Here is a 16,414-nt window from a genome sequence, read left to right on the forward strand (position 1 = left end):
CATCATATGTCGCACATTTAACCTATGCTATATATAATTCAAAAGAAACCGCAAAAAACAGTAGGAGGGCACAAGGAGTGGATCCTATATCTACACCTTCATCTGTATCTCAATTATAATATATATTTTGTGTAAATCATCCTCAGGGGCCCCAGTCCTTCTGTCAGCCGACTGTACCAATAACCACCTGAAAAACAAAAATAAGGTGAATATATAAAACCCAAACAGCGGAAGAGATACTTAAAATCAAATAAAAACAACCACCAATGTACACTACCCAGATCATGAAAAAGTAATTCTAGAAAACACAGGTCTGTAAATTAAAATGCACATAGTACATCACCCAGCTTTGCACATAGACTTCCCTCTGCTCCTAGCTTTCACATGGTATGTTCATCCACCCAGCTCTCCTGCTCTCCGTCTATGAAGTGCACATAGTACATCACCCAGCTTTGCACATAGACTTCCCTCTGCTCCTAGCTTCCACATGGTATGCATTTCAGCTAACCCCAGCTTACCCTGTGTTATTTATGAGCTTGTTTACTCAATGCTTGATTGTATGCATCTGGTCCACCCTTAATTCTCTGACGAAGATGAGCAGAGACCACTCCCCTCTGCTTCACACCTGAATGCACTTAGTTGTACATATATTGCATAGCAAAAGTCTGCAATGACTTTAGTCTGCAGTGTAATTCCTATAAGTGTGTCCTAGAAGTGTGAAGATTAATTTTAGAATTAAAACCAGAATTGAACCCGAAGGGAACTGAAGGTAACTGGCCAGTCACTGAAAACAATGTTTCTGTTTGTTTTCACTTTCACCCCTATAATTCTTCACTTTCTGCAAAATCACCTAATCCCTATTCCTAGTAAAGAACTGTTCATCTCTTCTTCAATCCTCCCCATCCACCTCACCTCCTCCTCAAAACTATTCCTTAACATACAATCCTCTGTCTCCAAACACAGACAGCCTCTCATACCCTTTCCTGCCCCCAACTGCTAACACTTTCTCTGCTCCTTCTCACTGCTGGTGATATCTCTCCAAATCCTGGTCCTCCTCACCACATTCCCACAGTCATTTCTACCTCCCATTCACGCTCTATCACAACCTTCCGTAACCTCTCTAACCTTATACCCATTCACCCAGCCCCCGCTTCCCCAGTCCCACTAAAAGGAGCTCTGTGGAACGCTCGTTCAGTCTGCAACAAGCTTTCCTACATCCATGATCTTTTTGTTACTACCCAACTTTCCTTCCTCGCCATCACCGAAACCTGGCTCACCCCTTCTGACACAGCCTCTCCTGCTGCACTTTCGTATGGTGGCTTCCACCTATCTCACACCCCCCGCCCCAGCAGCAAACATGGCGGAGGAGTTGGTTTTCTCCTGTCAGATACCTGCTCCTTCACCCCAATCCCACTGCCAACCTCTGTTACCCTCCCTTCCTTTGAGGTGCACTCTGTGCGCATCTACTCCCCCTCCAACCTCCAACTAGCTGTCATCTACCGCCCCCCAGGGCCAGCCACCACCTTCTTTGACCACTTCACCACCTGGCTACTTCATTTCCTTCCCGCGGACATCCCTATTATCATCATGGGCGACTTCAACATCCCTATTGACACTTCCCTCTCAGCTGCCACTAAACTTCTATCTCTCACTTCCTCCTTCGGCCTCACTCAATGGTCTTCTACAGCCACCCACAATGATGGCCACACACTGGACCTCATCTTCACCCGCCTCTGCTCCCTATCTAACCTCTCTAACTCACCTCTTCCTCTCTCTGACCACAACCTTCTCACATTCTCTTCCCTCTCCACTTTATGTCTACAATCCCCACCCCACAAACTTTCACACCCTCGCAGAAATCTTAAACACCTTGACCTACACTCATTCTCTGAATCCCTACTCCCTCTCACAGATATAAGTTCCTTACACAATGCGGATGACGCTGCCGCTCTATATAACACCACAATAGCTGCAGCTTTGGAATCTGCTGCCCCACTTACACATACCAAAGCTCGCAAAATCAACAGACAGCCCTGGCACACCAGCCTGACCAAAGAACTGAGGCGAGCTTCCAGGGCTGCTGAGCGCAGATGGAAAAGACCGCACTCCAATGAGCACTTCATCGCATTCAAACAATCCCTCACTACTTTCAAGACCACACTCGCTACAGATATACAAACCTACTTCTCATCTCTCATATCCTCCCTGTCTCACAACCCTAAGTAGGTTATTCAACACCTTCAATTGTCTCCTCCATCCCCCAGCACCTCCTCCCTCCCCACTCATCTCAGCTGAAGACTTTGCCTCATTTTTCAAGCAGAAGATTGATAACATCAGAGACAGTTTTGGTCAATCACCCCCAGAGCCCTTTATCCCGACTTCCCAGCCCTCCACCTCCAAAACCAACTTCTCCACCATTTCAGAAGATCGACTCTCCACTCTACTCTCAAAATCACATCTCACCACCTGTGCACTTGACCCGATCCCATCTGTTATGGACCTGGTGGTTAGGAGCACCAGGAACGACCAGATGGTTAAACTCACACAAGACAAGCTCTGGGAAGTGGGAACTCTGCTGACCGCAACCCCTAATCCTATCACACAACTAGAAATAGCCGTGGAGCGTACCTAACACGGCCTAGACGCCTCTTCACAGCCTAAGAGCTAACTAGCCCTAGAAATAGAAAATAAAGCCTACATTGCCTCAGAGAAATTCCCCAAAGGAAAAGGCAGCCCCCCACATATATTGACTGTGAGTAAAGATGAAGTCACAAACACAGAAATGAAACAGGTTTCAGCAAAGGGAGGCCAGACTTACTAAACAGACTGAGGATAGGAAAGGTATCTTTGTGGTCAGCACAAAAAACTACAAAAAGACCACGCAGAGTGTGCAAAAAGACCTCCGCACCGACTCACGGTGCGGAGGTGCCACTCTGCATCCCAGAGCTTCCAGCTAGCAAAACAAAATCATGATAGCAAGCTGGACCAGAAAACAATGAACAAATAATAACTAGCAGGGACTTAGCTTCTGCTGGAGTAGACAGGTCACCAGAAAGATCCAAGAGCGAACTGAACCAGTACAAGAACATTGACAGCTGGCATGGAGTAACGATCTGAGTGGAGTTAAATAGAGCAGCCAGCCAACGAATAAACTCTGTCACCTGTGGAAGGAACCTCAGAAGCAGCAGCACCACTTACAGCCAACAGAGGGAGTCCATGGACAGAACTCGCCGAAGTACCATTCATGACCACAGGAGGGAGTTCGATAACAGAATTCACAACACCCATCCCACTTCATCCCAAACCTCACCACAGTCTTCATCTCAACCCTAACCCATCTCTTCAACCTATCACTAACAACTGGTGTTTTCCCCTCAAGCTTTAAACATGTTTCCATCACACCTATCCTCAAAAAGCACTCTCTTGACCCATCCTCTGTATCTAGCTATCGCCCTATATCACTTCTCCCCTATGCCTCCAAGCTACTGGAACAACACGTCTACCTTGAACTGTCCCCCCATCTCTCTTCTTGCTCCCTCTTTGACCGCTTACAATCTGCCTTCCGGTCACACCACTCCACTGAAACTGCCCTTACTAAGGTCACCAATGACCTCTGTTGTGAATTCTGTGGTCAAGCTCCCTCCTGTGGTCATGAGTGGTACTTCGGCTGGTTCTGTCTATGAGTTTCCTCTGGTGGATGTGAGTGGGGCTGCGGCTTCTGAGTTTCCTTCCTCAGGTGACGAGGTTAAGTCGTTAGGTGCTGCTCTATTTAACTCCACCTAGTTCTTTGTTCCTGGCCTCCAGTCAATGTTCCAGTATTGGTCTTGCTCTCTCCTGGATCGTTCTTGTGGCCTGTATGCCCTGCATAAGCTAAGTTTTGCTTGTGTTACTTTTGTTTGCTATATTTTCTGTCCAGCTTGCTATATTGGTTTTTCTTGCTTGCTGGAAGCTCTGAGACGCAGAGGGAGTACCTCCGTACCGTTAGTCGGTGCGGAGGGTCTTTTTGCGCCCTCTGCGTGGTTGTTTGTAGGTTTTTGTGCTGACCGCAAAGCTATCTTTCCTATCCTCGGTCTATTCAGTAAGTCTGGCCTCACTTTGCTAAAATCTATTTCATCTCTGTGTTTGTATTTTCATCTTTACTCACAGTTATTATATGTGGGGGGCTGCCTTTTCCTTTGGGGAATTTCTCTGAGGCAAGGTAGGCTTATTTTTCTATCTTCAGGGCTAGCTAGTTTCTCAGGCTGTGCCCGAGGCGCCTAGGTCTGATCAGGAGCGCTCCACGGCTACCTCTTGTGTGGTATGATAGGATTAGGGATTGCGGTCAGCAGAGTTTCCACGTCTCAGAGCTCGTCCTATGTTAGTAACTATCAGGTCGCTCTTAACCACTAGGTCCATTGTGGTTCTGAATCACCAGTTCATAACAGACCTCTTAACTGCCAAGAGCAAGTGACACTATTCTGTCCTCCTCCTCCTCCTCCTGGACCTGTCGGCAGCCTTTGATACAGTGGACCATTCCCTATTATTACCGACCCTTTCATCCCTTGGCATCACAGACTTGGCCCTATCCTGGATCTCATCGTACCTAACAGACCGGACATTCAGCATCTCCCACTCACCCACCACCTCCTCACCTCGCCCCATATCTGTCGGAGTCCCATAAGGTTCAGTCCTAGGGCCCCTGCTCTTCTCCATTTGCACCTTTGGCCTGGGACAACTCATAGAATCTCATGGCTTTCAGTATCATCTCTGTGCTGATGACACACAGATCTACATCTCTGGACCAGATATCACCTCCCTACTAACCAGAATCCTTCAATGTCTGTCCACTATTTCATCCTTCTTCACCGCTAGAATTCTGAAATTTAACATGGACAAAACAGAATTCATCATCTGTCCTCCATCTCACGTGACACCCCCCCCCCCCCCAACGAACCTATCCATTACAGTAAATTGCTGCCCACTCTCCCCAGTCCCAGAAGCTCGCTGCCTCGGGGTAATCCTTGACGCTGATCTCTCCTTCAAACCACATATCCAAGCCCTTTCCACTTCCTGCGACTTCAACTCAAAAATATTTCACAAATCCGTTCATTCCTCAACCAAGAATCTGCAAAAACCCTAGTCCATGCCCTCATCATCTCTCGCCTTGACTACTGCAACCTCCTGCTCTGTGGCCTCCCCTCGAACACTCTTGCACCCCTCCAATCTATTCTAAACTCTGCTGCCCGACTAATCCCCCTGTCCCCCCGCTATTCCCCAGCTTCTCCCCTCTGTCAATCCCTTCACTGGCTCCCCATTACCCAGAGACTCCAGTACAAAACCCTAACCATGACATACAAAACCATCCACAACCTTTCTCCTCCATACATCTGTGACCTCATCTCCCGGTACTTTCCTGCACGCAACCTCCGATCCTCACAAGACCTCCTTCTCTACTCCCCTCTTATCTCCTCTTCCCACAATCGCATACAAGATTTCTCTCACGCATCACCCCTACTCTGGAACTCTCTACTACAACATATCAGACTCTCACCTACCATCGAAACCTTCAAAAAGAGCCTGAAGACCCACCTCTTCCGACAAGCATATAACCTGCAGTAACCACCGATTGACCAAATCGCTGCATGACCAGCTCTACCCTCGCCTACTGTATTCTCATCCATCCCTTGTAGATTGTGAGCCTTCGCAGGCAGGGTCCTCTCTCCTCCTGTACCAGTTATGACTTGTATTGTTTAAGATTATTGTACTTGTTTTTATTATGTATACCCCTCCTTACATCTAAAGCGCCATGGAATAAATGGCGCTATAACAATAAATAATAATAATATTAATTAAAATCTATGTTTAGGCCCCTAGGTTGTAGGGATCCCAACATATAGATCCATCTTAATTCCTTCTTTTTAAGTAACTGCAGTCTATCTCCCCCCCCCCCCTCCTAAGTAATGGAACACTATCAATAACCCTAAACCTCAACTGATTCACTGAGTGTTTATCTTCAAGGAAATGTTTTGGTACCGGTAATTCCGTTAAACCCGTCCTAACAGTACTCTTGTACTTACTAATGCGGGCCCTAACCTCCATGGTTGTCTCGCCCACATAGGTGAGCCCACAAGGGCACACAATCATATACACAACATAATTTGACGCACAGGTGTACCTCTCCTATAAGAAAATCTTTCCCAGGATAACCTCTCGCCAAAAATTTTGAGCAAAATTTAGAGCACATTTAGAGTCTCCTGGCCATTTCTTACAAGTGGCCTATGGCCACAGGTTCATTGTAAAACCCTGCAGCAAAGGGTTGGGTGTGTCAGTTTTGGTTTGCAAACTTGCAGAGCAGGTGGCTCTGCAAAGCTTCAACCTGTGTGATGTAGCAAAGAGCCAAGTAGTGCCAAAAGGCCTGGCACCCCTCAGCATGACATGGTGGTGCAGTCACCCACGGCAACCGGTCTCGGTTACTGGCTGTCTTGTTTCCCGGCTGCGATCCGGAGGATAACTTTTATTTTCCAGTTGTTTCTTTGGACATTTAAAGACATTTGTTTTGAACTTTCCTGTGGTCACTGCCTGTCTGTCACACTGCACTAACCCCGCTGCACTACATATGGTTTGAGAATGCCGGTAATGTGAACTGAGGCATACTCCAAAGCATGCTGCATGCCAGTGATTAAGCCTGCAATGCTACAGCACAAACTTGCCGACAAAATGGAGGAGCTTTTGTAACAGTTGGTCCTGACTTAGCAACTGCAGCAGGAGCAGCAGCAGCAGCTTCAGTTATAGCAGCAGCAGCAGCAGTAGACAAAACACCTGCTGATGCAGCAGATCGTGGCTCTGCGAGAGTCGTCCACACCAGCAACCACTTTCTGTTCAGAGGCACAGTAAAAAGTCCTGTCAGAGCTGAGGAAGATAAGTCCTGAGAATGATTTGGAGGCTTTCCTCACCATGTTTGAATGCACAGCAGAGAGGGAGAGCCTGAAGTGGTGGCCCCCTTCCTGATGGGAGATGCCCAGAAGGCCTACTTGGACCTCAGTCGGGAGGATGCCCTAGACTATGAGAAACTAAGAGGTGAGATCCTTGCCTGACTGGGGGTTAATACATATCTGAGGGCCCAAGGGGTGGTCCTTTGCTGAGTCTCACCCTGCCAGGTCTCAGGCCTATGACTTGTTGCAGCTGGTAAAAAAATGTCTTCAGCCTGAGACTTTAACCCAGTTCCAGATGGTAGAGAGGGTGGTGTTGACTGGTTGGTGAGAGCTCTGTCAGCAGCCATACAGCGTTGGGTGAGGCAAGGCAACCCAGGCACTCTGGACCAGGTGATTGGACTAGTTGATCGGTATACGGCCACTCAAGGCTTTATAGAGGACACTGCTCCACTTTGGCTGTCACATCGGGCACCACAGGCCAGGGGCCGGGGAAAAGTCTACAACCCTCTGTTTGGGCTAATCAGATCCAAGCCTGTACTGAGAGCGAGGGTGGCAAAAGTCCTGTTTCCCCTAAACTGGCCCCGAGGTCCAGTAGTGCAGCTGCTATAAGGTGTTGGTGATGCCAAGGGCCCGGACATGTGGCTGCCAACTGCCCCCTGACAGCTGAACCTATGGACTGCGGGTTAATGCGCAGAGTCTCTATGTACGCCCAGCCCGTCTGCACCACAGCACTGGATATAAATAAATAGGCAATACACAGGCACAATAGGCATAGAGCAGATAGCATGTAGACACACATGTCAGAATTTAGTAAAAGATGTACCAAAAGTATAATTTATTGTTAAAGTACTCAATGATAAACCATAATTATTTGTAATATCTCTGTTGCACAAACGTGAGAGATGTCACTCGAGGCCGGGGTATCAATAATAAACCCAACCAAAAGGATACCAGTGCTCGATTGAACCATAGCAGCCTAATGTAAATGTAACGTGAATGGCGTTAAAAAAAAAATAGAAAAAAATTCAAAAGCTGAATAAATAGAACATTTCAATAGAAAATTAAATCAGCAGTAAATGTGTTATACAATATAAATATTTATTAAAAAAATCAATCAATAAGTCCGCCAAACTAATGAACCAGATATTGAGAAGATGGGCACGGATTGGCATGTGCCCTAAAGTATGTCCCATACAGGGAAACATCCGAATGACTGCAAAGCTCCAGAATCTCATTTCAATGAGACAAGATGGTGAATTTGGACAAATGCCAATAAACCTGAAGGTACAGAGTAAGGTATTGATGATGGCCAAATATAAATAAATCCAAGCAATAGTAAGGAATCGTTCTCATTTAGCAATGATATCAAGATATTCACAAATGTGAGGGAGCAGTCAAGTGGTCTCCAAACAATCAAAAACAATACTATAGACCAAAAATGACACTATTTTTGGTATGCTGATCACAAAAACCACAGATAGGCCTCAAAATAAAAATAAAAAGGGCCACAACCATTTTAAGATTTGTCGCTCAAATCATGATGTATGACACAAAATTAACGACAGGATCAAACAAACGTCCATAACACTACCAGGCCTATTTTTTTGCAATGTGCTGATCAGATGGTGGACATGAAGGAATAAGAGTGTCGCATCTAGAAAAGACAAGGTCAAAAAGGTCATAGAAGATTCATGTGGAGTATAGTCTCTCATATCTTGCTTCTTTTATCTAGTATGAAAAAACAGAACAAAGAGAACTTTAAAATTCAGGTCAATATTACAGCTACTTATAAAAACCTGTAAATAATAGATCTTCGATCAATCCTGAAGGTGTCAAACTGCGTGAATTATAAATCCATTTGGACTCACATTTCAATAATTCAAGTGTGACATTGCCACCTCTAATATGCGTCCGTATAGAATCCAAACCCAAGATTCTGGCCCCAGTTGTGCTGCCACCATGCTGGCATAAGAAGTGTGCTGCCACTGGGGTCAAGGTTTTACCTTTTGTCCTTATCTTTCTTAGCTTTTGTGATATTAGAGAAATGTTGTATCCTCTTTCTCAATTCGTGCATGGTCTGTCCCACGTAGATCTTTGGACATCCACAAATCAAGGTGTAGACCAAATTTCTAGATTTGCAGTTGAAGTAGGTTTTAGACTTAATCTGAAAGGGAAAAATAGATAACGAAATCCTGTTAGATCCAATAATAAAAGGGCAAATATTACAGCCTCCACAGTGAAAAGTGCCACATAGACGAAACCCCCTATTGAGTTTTTGTGTAGACCATGTAAAGTGGCTCTGGCTGAGATTGTCCTTAAGACCAGAGGTGTCAAACTGCATTCCTCGAGGGCTGCAAACAGGTCGTGTTTTCAGGATTTCCTTGTGTTGCACAGGTGATAATTTATTCACCTGCACAGAATGATTCCATCACCTGTGCAATACTAAGGAAATCCTGAAAACATGACCTGTTTGCAGCCCTCGAGGAATGCAGTTTGACATCTCTGCTTAAGACACTTCACCTTTCTGGCCACAAGGCACCCTGTAATGCATTATGAGGTGTTAATTTTGGTTCATTGAGTAGGATACCCCAATACTTGGACAGAATACCCCGAACATCTTACCACTGATTATTGTAGGTGATAAGGATGCTAAGCGGTTTGGAGGTACAACGCTAGTGTGGTTGTAATAATTGAAAGCGATCCTTGTTCCTTGCCTTCAGAAATGCCCTAGAAATTACCAGGAATCCACTCTGGCCCAGGCACGAGAAAGGGTGATAGAGATAAATGGAGTGGCCAAGCACCCGGGTGCTGAGGCAGTTTATCCCCACATAGCTATACACCAGGAGTTGTTATACAGGGTGTATAGAATCAGGGATGAGGTGGTGGAACAACTGACAGTGCCCCAATGCTACTGTCAGGCGGTGCTCGAAATGGCTCACACCCACCTGCTGGGAGGGCACTTGGGGACCAAAAAGACGCAGGAGCGCACACTGCAGCGGAGGTCCAGAGGCACTGAGACACGTGTCCAGAGTGTCCACTAATCTCATCCATCGCGACCTACCAGAGTCTATTGGTACCTCTGCCCATCATAGAGGTACCATTTGAGTGGATAGCAATGGATTTGGTGGGACCCATAATGAAATCCACCCATGGCCATCAGCATATTTTGGTCAAAGTGGACTATGCCACGGTACCCAATGACGATACCTCTCTGTCACACCTCGGCAAAACTAATAGCACGCAAGCTATTTGCCATGGTTTGTTGCCTTCAGCTATCAAAGGAGATCCTCACAGATCAGGGGACTCTTTTTATGTCTAAGGTGACCAAGGAGCTATGTAAGCTGCTATGGATCAAACAGCTACGCACGACCGTGTACCACCCACAAACCGATGGGTTAGTAGAGATTTAATAAGACCCTTAAATCCATACTTAAAAGGTGGTCTCCAAGGAGGGGAGAAACTGGGACATTTTATTACCCTATCTAATGTTCGCTATTTGCGAGGTACCACAGGAGTCCACAGGTTTTTCATCATTTGAGCTATTGTATGGCAGGCATCCGAGAGGACTGCTCAATGTGGCTAAGGAGACGTGGGAACAGGAGCCAATGCTGCATCGAAGTGTGATCGAGCCTGTGGCAAGCATGCAGAACCGTACTGCGGCAGTCAGGCCCATAGTAAAAGAGCATCTAATGGATGCCCAGGCTGCGCAGAGCTGCACATATAATAAAAGGGCCACGGTCAGGTCCCTTAAAGAAGGGGACTGGGTGTTGATAATATTACCCACCACAGAGAGTAAACTCATGGCCAAGTGGCAAGGGCCATATTAGATACAGGGGAAGGTGGCAGAAATAAATTATAGAATGTACCAACCCGGAACAACTGTACCATGTAAACCTGTTAAAAGCCTTGAAGGATCAGGAATATTTGGTCATAGAGGTGACTACAGTTGTACCAACAGGGAACCCTCTAGCCTCGCCCAAAGTTGCACCCGGGGTAAGGTTAAAATAAATGACTCTCAGCAAACAGCAGCTACGGAAGACTCGGGTTCTGGTGCAGCAGAATATGGATGTATTCTCAGAGCTGCTGGGGTGGACCTCGGTGATCCAGCAAGACATTGTCACCAAGCCCCATGTAAGGGTATGGATGATACTATGCCGAGTACCAGAAGCCCAGAGGCAAGCCATCGCCACCAAAGTGAAGTAAATGCTTCAGTTGGGAATCATCAAGGAGTCCCGGAGTGAGTAGGCTAGCCAATTGTGCTAATTCCAAAGCCAGATGAGTCATTACGATTTTGTAATGACTTCAGAAAATTAAATGAGGTGTCAAAATTTGACCTCTATCAATGCCCCAGGTGGAAGAGCTAATTGAGAGACTGGGGGAGGCCCAGTACTTCACCACGCTTGATCTCACCAAAGGTTGCTGACAGGTCCCAGTGAAAGAATCGGCGAAAGAAGAGACCACTTTTATAACACCAGAGGGTCTCTATCACTATGTCATCTTGCCTTTCAGATTACATGAGGCTCCGGCCACATTCCAGAGCCTGATGGACATAGTGTTAGAACCTCATCATAAATACTCATCGGTAGACGACAGTCATCTTTAGTGCTGGCTGGAATACCCGCCTGTCCCAGGTACAAGCAGTGCTGGAGTCTCTCCGAATCACAGGGTTAACAGCGAACCCAAAGAAATGTGCGATAGGACTCACGGAAGCCCGGTACTTAGGTTATGTGATTGGACACGAGGTTATCAAACCCCAAATAAATAAGATTGATGCCATCCAAAACTGGCCCAAACCGTTAAGTACCAAACAGGTAAGGGTGTTCCTCAACAACATTGGGTTCTACCTCTGGTTTATACCCATTTTTGCGGGGAGATCAGCACCCCTAACTGACCTGTTAAAAGGAGTGGACTATGGGATGGTAGTGGTGCTGTCCGCTTTCTCCCGACCACGTCTTACAAATGGCCACAGGTTCCTTGTAAAAACCCTGCAGTAAAGGGATGGGTGTGTCATTCTTGGTTTGCAAACTTGCTGAGCAGGAGGCTCTGCAAAGCTTCAGCCTGTGTGAAGTAACACAGAGCCAAGTGGAGCCAAAAGGCCTGGCAATCCTCAGCGTGACACGGCGGTGCAGTCACCATCAAATCTCAGGTGTCGGGCAGGTCTGGTCTGCTGTGGGGTCTCACTACTGGTCAGTATTCTGCTGCTTATTTTCCTGCATATGCACTTTCTATTACGCATTGGCACTTTTCACTGATTGCACTGCTTTGCTTTGAGTTCCCTTGACATTGTGGGTCGCTACCAAAGGGAAATATTTTATTTCAGTACACGCCAGCCTTATTTATTTATTGTTATTTTATTGTTGGGAGTATTTTATGCTTCAGCATCTGATTGTCTACCATTTATTTATTTTTTATTACTCTGCACCTTAAATTGTTTTATTGTTCCTACATGATGAATAAATTTTTTGTTATATTATAATATTCATTGATTACTATTTGTTACTATCATCAATTATGTATGGATAATTTTTGGTTATCATTGGTGTTATTGTAATTGTTTGGTGCATATTTACCCCCACCTCCCTGCAAAATTTTTCTACCTGATTTTGCCTTCCCCTTTATTTTTTTCTCCCTTCATGTATTTGAGTTTCTGAGATTCAATAAAAAAATGTTTAAATTATTTTACAGTTGTGTATCATATTTATAGGTGCTAATGTGCCATACATGAAACAGCTGGGACATCCCTTTCAAACATTTTTATAGCAATTTTTTTTATTTTTGATATGTTTTTATTACTTGTATATGTAAAACAAATATTAAGGAGGGCAAAATAAACAATAAAAGCTTAGTTATGATGAGACATATAAGTCATATGTTCCAAAATAAACAAATCACATGTCAATGGTGACACAATGGTCAATGCTGCGGCCACTAACTAACTCCTCCTTTTCCTCTTGGAGTGTAAACAAAGAGACAAGTGGAAGACCTGGGCTTGTGACTGTTGCAGAAAATTACTGGGCTCAGTGGTCTACTGCATGAAATCTGAGCCTGTAGTGGTCACATGTATCAGTTTTGACATTTTGCAGCCTTATCAAGGAACACTAAGGGCAGCAGCAGAGAGGCTCATTTTCTTGTTTTGTGAAGTAAAAATTGTTAAACCTGGAAAACCCCTTAATCATCATTTTTTTTTCTCATCTCTGTTGCAGAGATATTAGATTGTAAAATTTATGTTATAATTTATTATAAGTCCAAGGCGATGTTAGAATAAATTTTTATCTGAGGGCGTATACTTTGTCCTATGCACAGCATTCACCAATCATACGCGTGAGGTATCATGCAGGGGAAAAAATAATATGTCCCAAGAAGATTAGGACATACTTTCTCCTGTTAGATGTAATGATAGCCAGCTCTGGTCTAAGGCCTGATCTCTGCAGCTACTGAACTCCAGCCACTATTGTACTATGTGGCCAGTTTAGCATGCTAAAACTGGTGAAAGGTCCTCTTCAAATTCTTTTATATTAATGGAATTTTACTTTATTTCAATACTTAAATTTGGTAAATTTTTCAGGGCTTCCAGTTTCCAGCCGACGAACAACCCAAATGCTTCTAAGTTTGCTCAGAAAGCGTCACATGCTGATGTTTGTCCACGTTGCTCGAAGTCTGTGTATGCTGCCGAAAAAGTTATCGGAGGAGGAAATGTAAGTACAACTAAAAGTCAGCTCTTGCTGCTTTAGTAAAACCTTTAGATAAATACTGTGTCACGGGATTAACGCATGAGAGAGGAGCTGAAAAGACAGCGGCATCCGATTTCTCCTACTCCTTCACTGATTTGAAGTACTTAGAAGCTCATATTTGAAGGGGTTCTGAGGGATGTTATTCTGGATTACCTCAATGAGAATAACTGTTTAACTCCATATCAGCATGGATTTATGAGGATTCGCTGCTGTCAAACCAATCTAATCAGTTTTTATGAAGAGGTAAGCTATAGGCTGGACCACGGTGAGTCATTGGACGTGGTATATCTCGATTTTTCCAAAGCGTTTGATACCGTGCCGCACAAGAGGTTGGTACACAAAATGAGAATGCTGGGTCTGGGGGAAAATGTGTGTAAATAGGTAAGTAACTGACTTAGTGATAGAAAGCAGAGGGTGGTTTTAAATGGTATATTCTCTAACTGGGTCGCTGTGACTGGGGTTCGGTGTTGAGACCTATTCTCTTCAATATATTTATTAACGATCTGGTAGAAGGTTTGCATAGTAAAATATTGATATTTGCAGATGATACAAAACTATGTAAAGAAGTCAATACAAGAGAAGATAGTATTCTGGTACAGATGGATCTGGATAAGTTGGAAACTTGGGCCGAGTGGTGGCAGATGAGGTTTAACAATGATAAATGTAAGGTTATACACATAGGAAGAAGGTGTAATAAATGCAGTGGAGATCAGTATCATGGGTCAGAAAAGAGGCCAAGAGACAACAGGTTACGAGTTCAAGAATATTTATGATGGTATGCAGGTAAACAGCTATGACACAGCAGGCTAGTAGCAGACAGAGCTGAATAGGCAGTAAGCACGTGTACAGACCGTGGAAGTCCAAGTATGTCAGGTCAGAGACCTGGAGACCAGAGCAGGCCTCCTAGCAAGGAGCAGTCCAGCAGCAGAGATTAGTGCAGCACAGATCCAGAGAAACAAGTCTTACGGCGAAGACACATAGATCCGGAAACAGACGGGTATCCCAAAGTAACGAATAAACCAGCAAGACAGCAGTTCTTCCAGCTTGATCACAAGTCAGGAACAAGATACTCAAGCAATGAGTATCTATACAGAGCTCCCTTAAATACACCACAGACAGGAACAAGGAAAATCTGACAGGAAACAAGATGGCCCCCTGTGAGGCCAGTGACTCCATCTTAGATAAGGGCAAAAGTAACAGAACTGAGGGCAACAGCAGACAGAAACAGATGTACAGTCCAAGTCCTTACAGAAGGAATCAATATCGCCATTACGCACTGAACGGGAAACCACTGGGTAAATCTGACATGGAGGACTTGGGGGGATTCTAGTTAATGATAAACTTACCTGGAACAGCCAGTGCCAGGCAGCGGCTGCAAAGGCAAACAGGATCATGAGGTGCATTAAAAGAGGTCTGGAAACACATGATGAGAGCATTATACTGCCTCTGTACAAATCCCTGGTTAGACCGCACATGGAGTACTGTGTACAGTTTTGGGCACCAGTGCTCAGGGAGAATATAATGGAACAAGAGTACATAGGAGAGCAACAAAATTAATAAACGGGATGGGGGAACTACAATATCCAGATAGATTAGCGAAATTAGGATTATTTTGTCTAGAAAAAAGACGACTGAGGGGCAATCTAATAACCATGTATAAGTATATAAGGGGACAATACAAATATCTCGCCGAGGATCTGTTTATACCAAGGAAGGTGAGAGACGCAAGAGGGCATTCTCTGCATCTGGAGGTGAGAAGGTTTTTCCACCAACATAGAAGAGGATTTTATTCAGGGCAGTGAGAATCTGGAATTCCTCGCCTGAGGAGGTTGTGATGGCGAACTCAGTCGAGGGGTTCAAGAGAGGCCTGGGTGTCTTCCTGGAGCAGAACAATATTGTATCTTACAGTTATTAGGTTCTTTAGAAGGACGTAGATCTGGGGATCTCAGCTGTTCACTGTTAGCCACTCCCCTCTCCTATATATTCTGGGGCCTGGCTAGTACTCATTGCCAGAGTAGCATCATTGCTGCATAGTTTAGGAGATGGTGATTTGTTGTTGTTTGAGAAGGCATTTGGTGGATATATATGAGACTGTTATGAGGTTTTGGTTGTGTACTAATCCCCTCCATCTCCTACTTGTTTCTTCCTAATCTTCCACTCCCTGATGTTTACCTCTGTTGTTTGTGTGACTATATTTGTACTAGCTATTGAACCCGTTCTACGCCAGGGTGGCGAGCATTTATATTGGTATATGGTCTCCATCCTGGTATGTGCTGCTCCATCCTGCGCCCTCATCCTGTCATGTGCTGCTCCATCCTGCGCCCTCATCCTGTCATGTGCTGCACCCATCCTGCGTCCCCTGTTGTGAATTCTGTTGTCGAACTCCCTCCTGTGGTCGTGAATGGTACTTCAGCGAGTTCTGTCTATAGGCTCCCTCTGGTGGCTTTGAGTGAAGCTGCTGCTTCTGAGGTTCCTTACACAGGGGACGTGGTTTATCCTTTGGTTGGCTGCTCTATTTAACTCCTCTCAGATCGTTACTCCATGCCAGCTGTCAATGTTTTTGCATTTGTTCAGTTCGCTCCTGGATCTCTCTGGTGACCTGCCTTCTCCTGCAGAAGCTAAGTTCCTTATAGTCTTATTTTGTTCTGTTTTCTTGTCCAGCTGGTTTTCATGATTTTGTCTTGCTAGCTGGAAGCTCTGGGATGCAGAGTGGCCCCTCCGCACCGTGAGTCGGTGCGGAGGTCTTTTTTTGCACACTCTGCGTGGTTTTTG

The 16,414-nt window shown here is 45.1% G+C and overlaps 1 protein-coding gene across 1 annotated transcript in view; it reads left to right on the plus strand.

The window, feature by feature from the left end:
* The window catches only part of CSRP1 (cysteine and glycine rich protein 1), a 182,043-nt gene that overhangs the window by 116,824 nt on the left and 48,805 nt on the right, over positions 1-16,414 (plus strand). The window contains exon 4 of the mRNA XM_069756471.1: positions 13,477-13,606. Within this exon, the coding sequence (XP_069612572.1) occupies positions 13,477-13,606 (130 nt within the window). The remainder of the gene's footprint in view (positions 1-13,476; positions 13,607-16,414) is intronic.

This window comes from Ranitomeya imitator, chromosome 3 (genome assembly GCF_032444005.1).
Source record: "Ranitomeya imitator isolate aRanImi1 chromosome 3, aRanImi1.pri, whole genome shotgun sequence".
Classification (NCBI taxonomy): domain Eukaryota; kingdom Metazoa; phylum Chordata; class Amphibia; order Anura; family Dendrobatidae; genus Ranitomeya; species Ranitomeya imitator.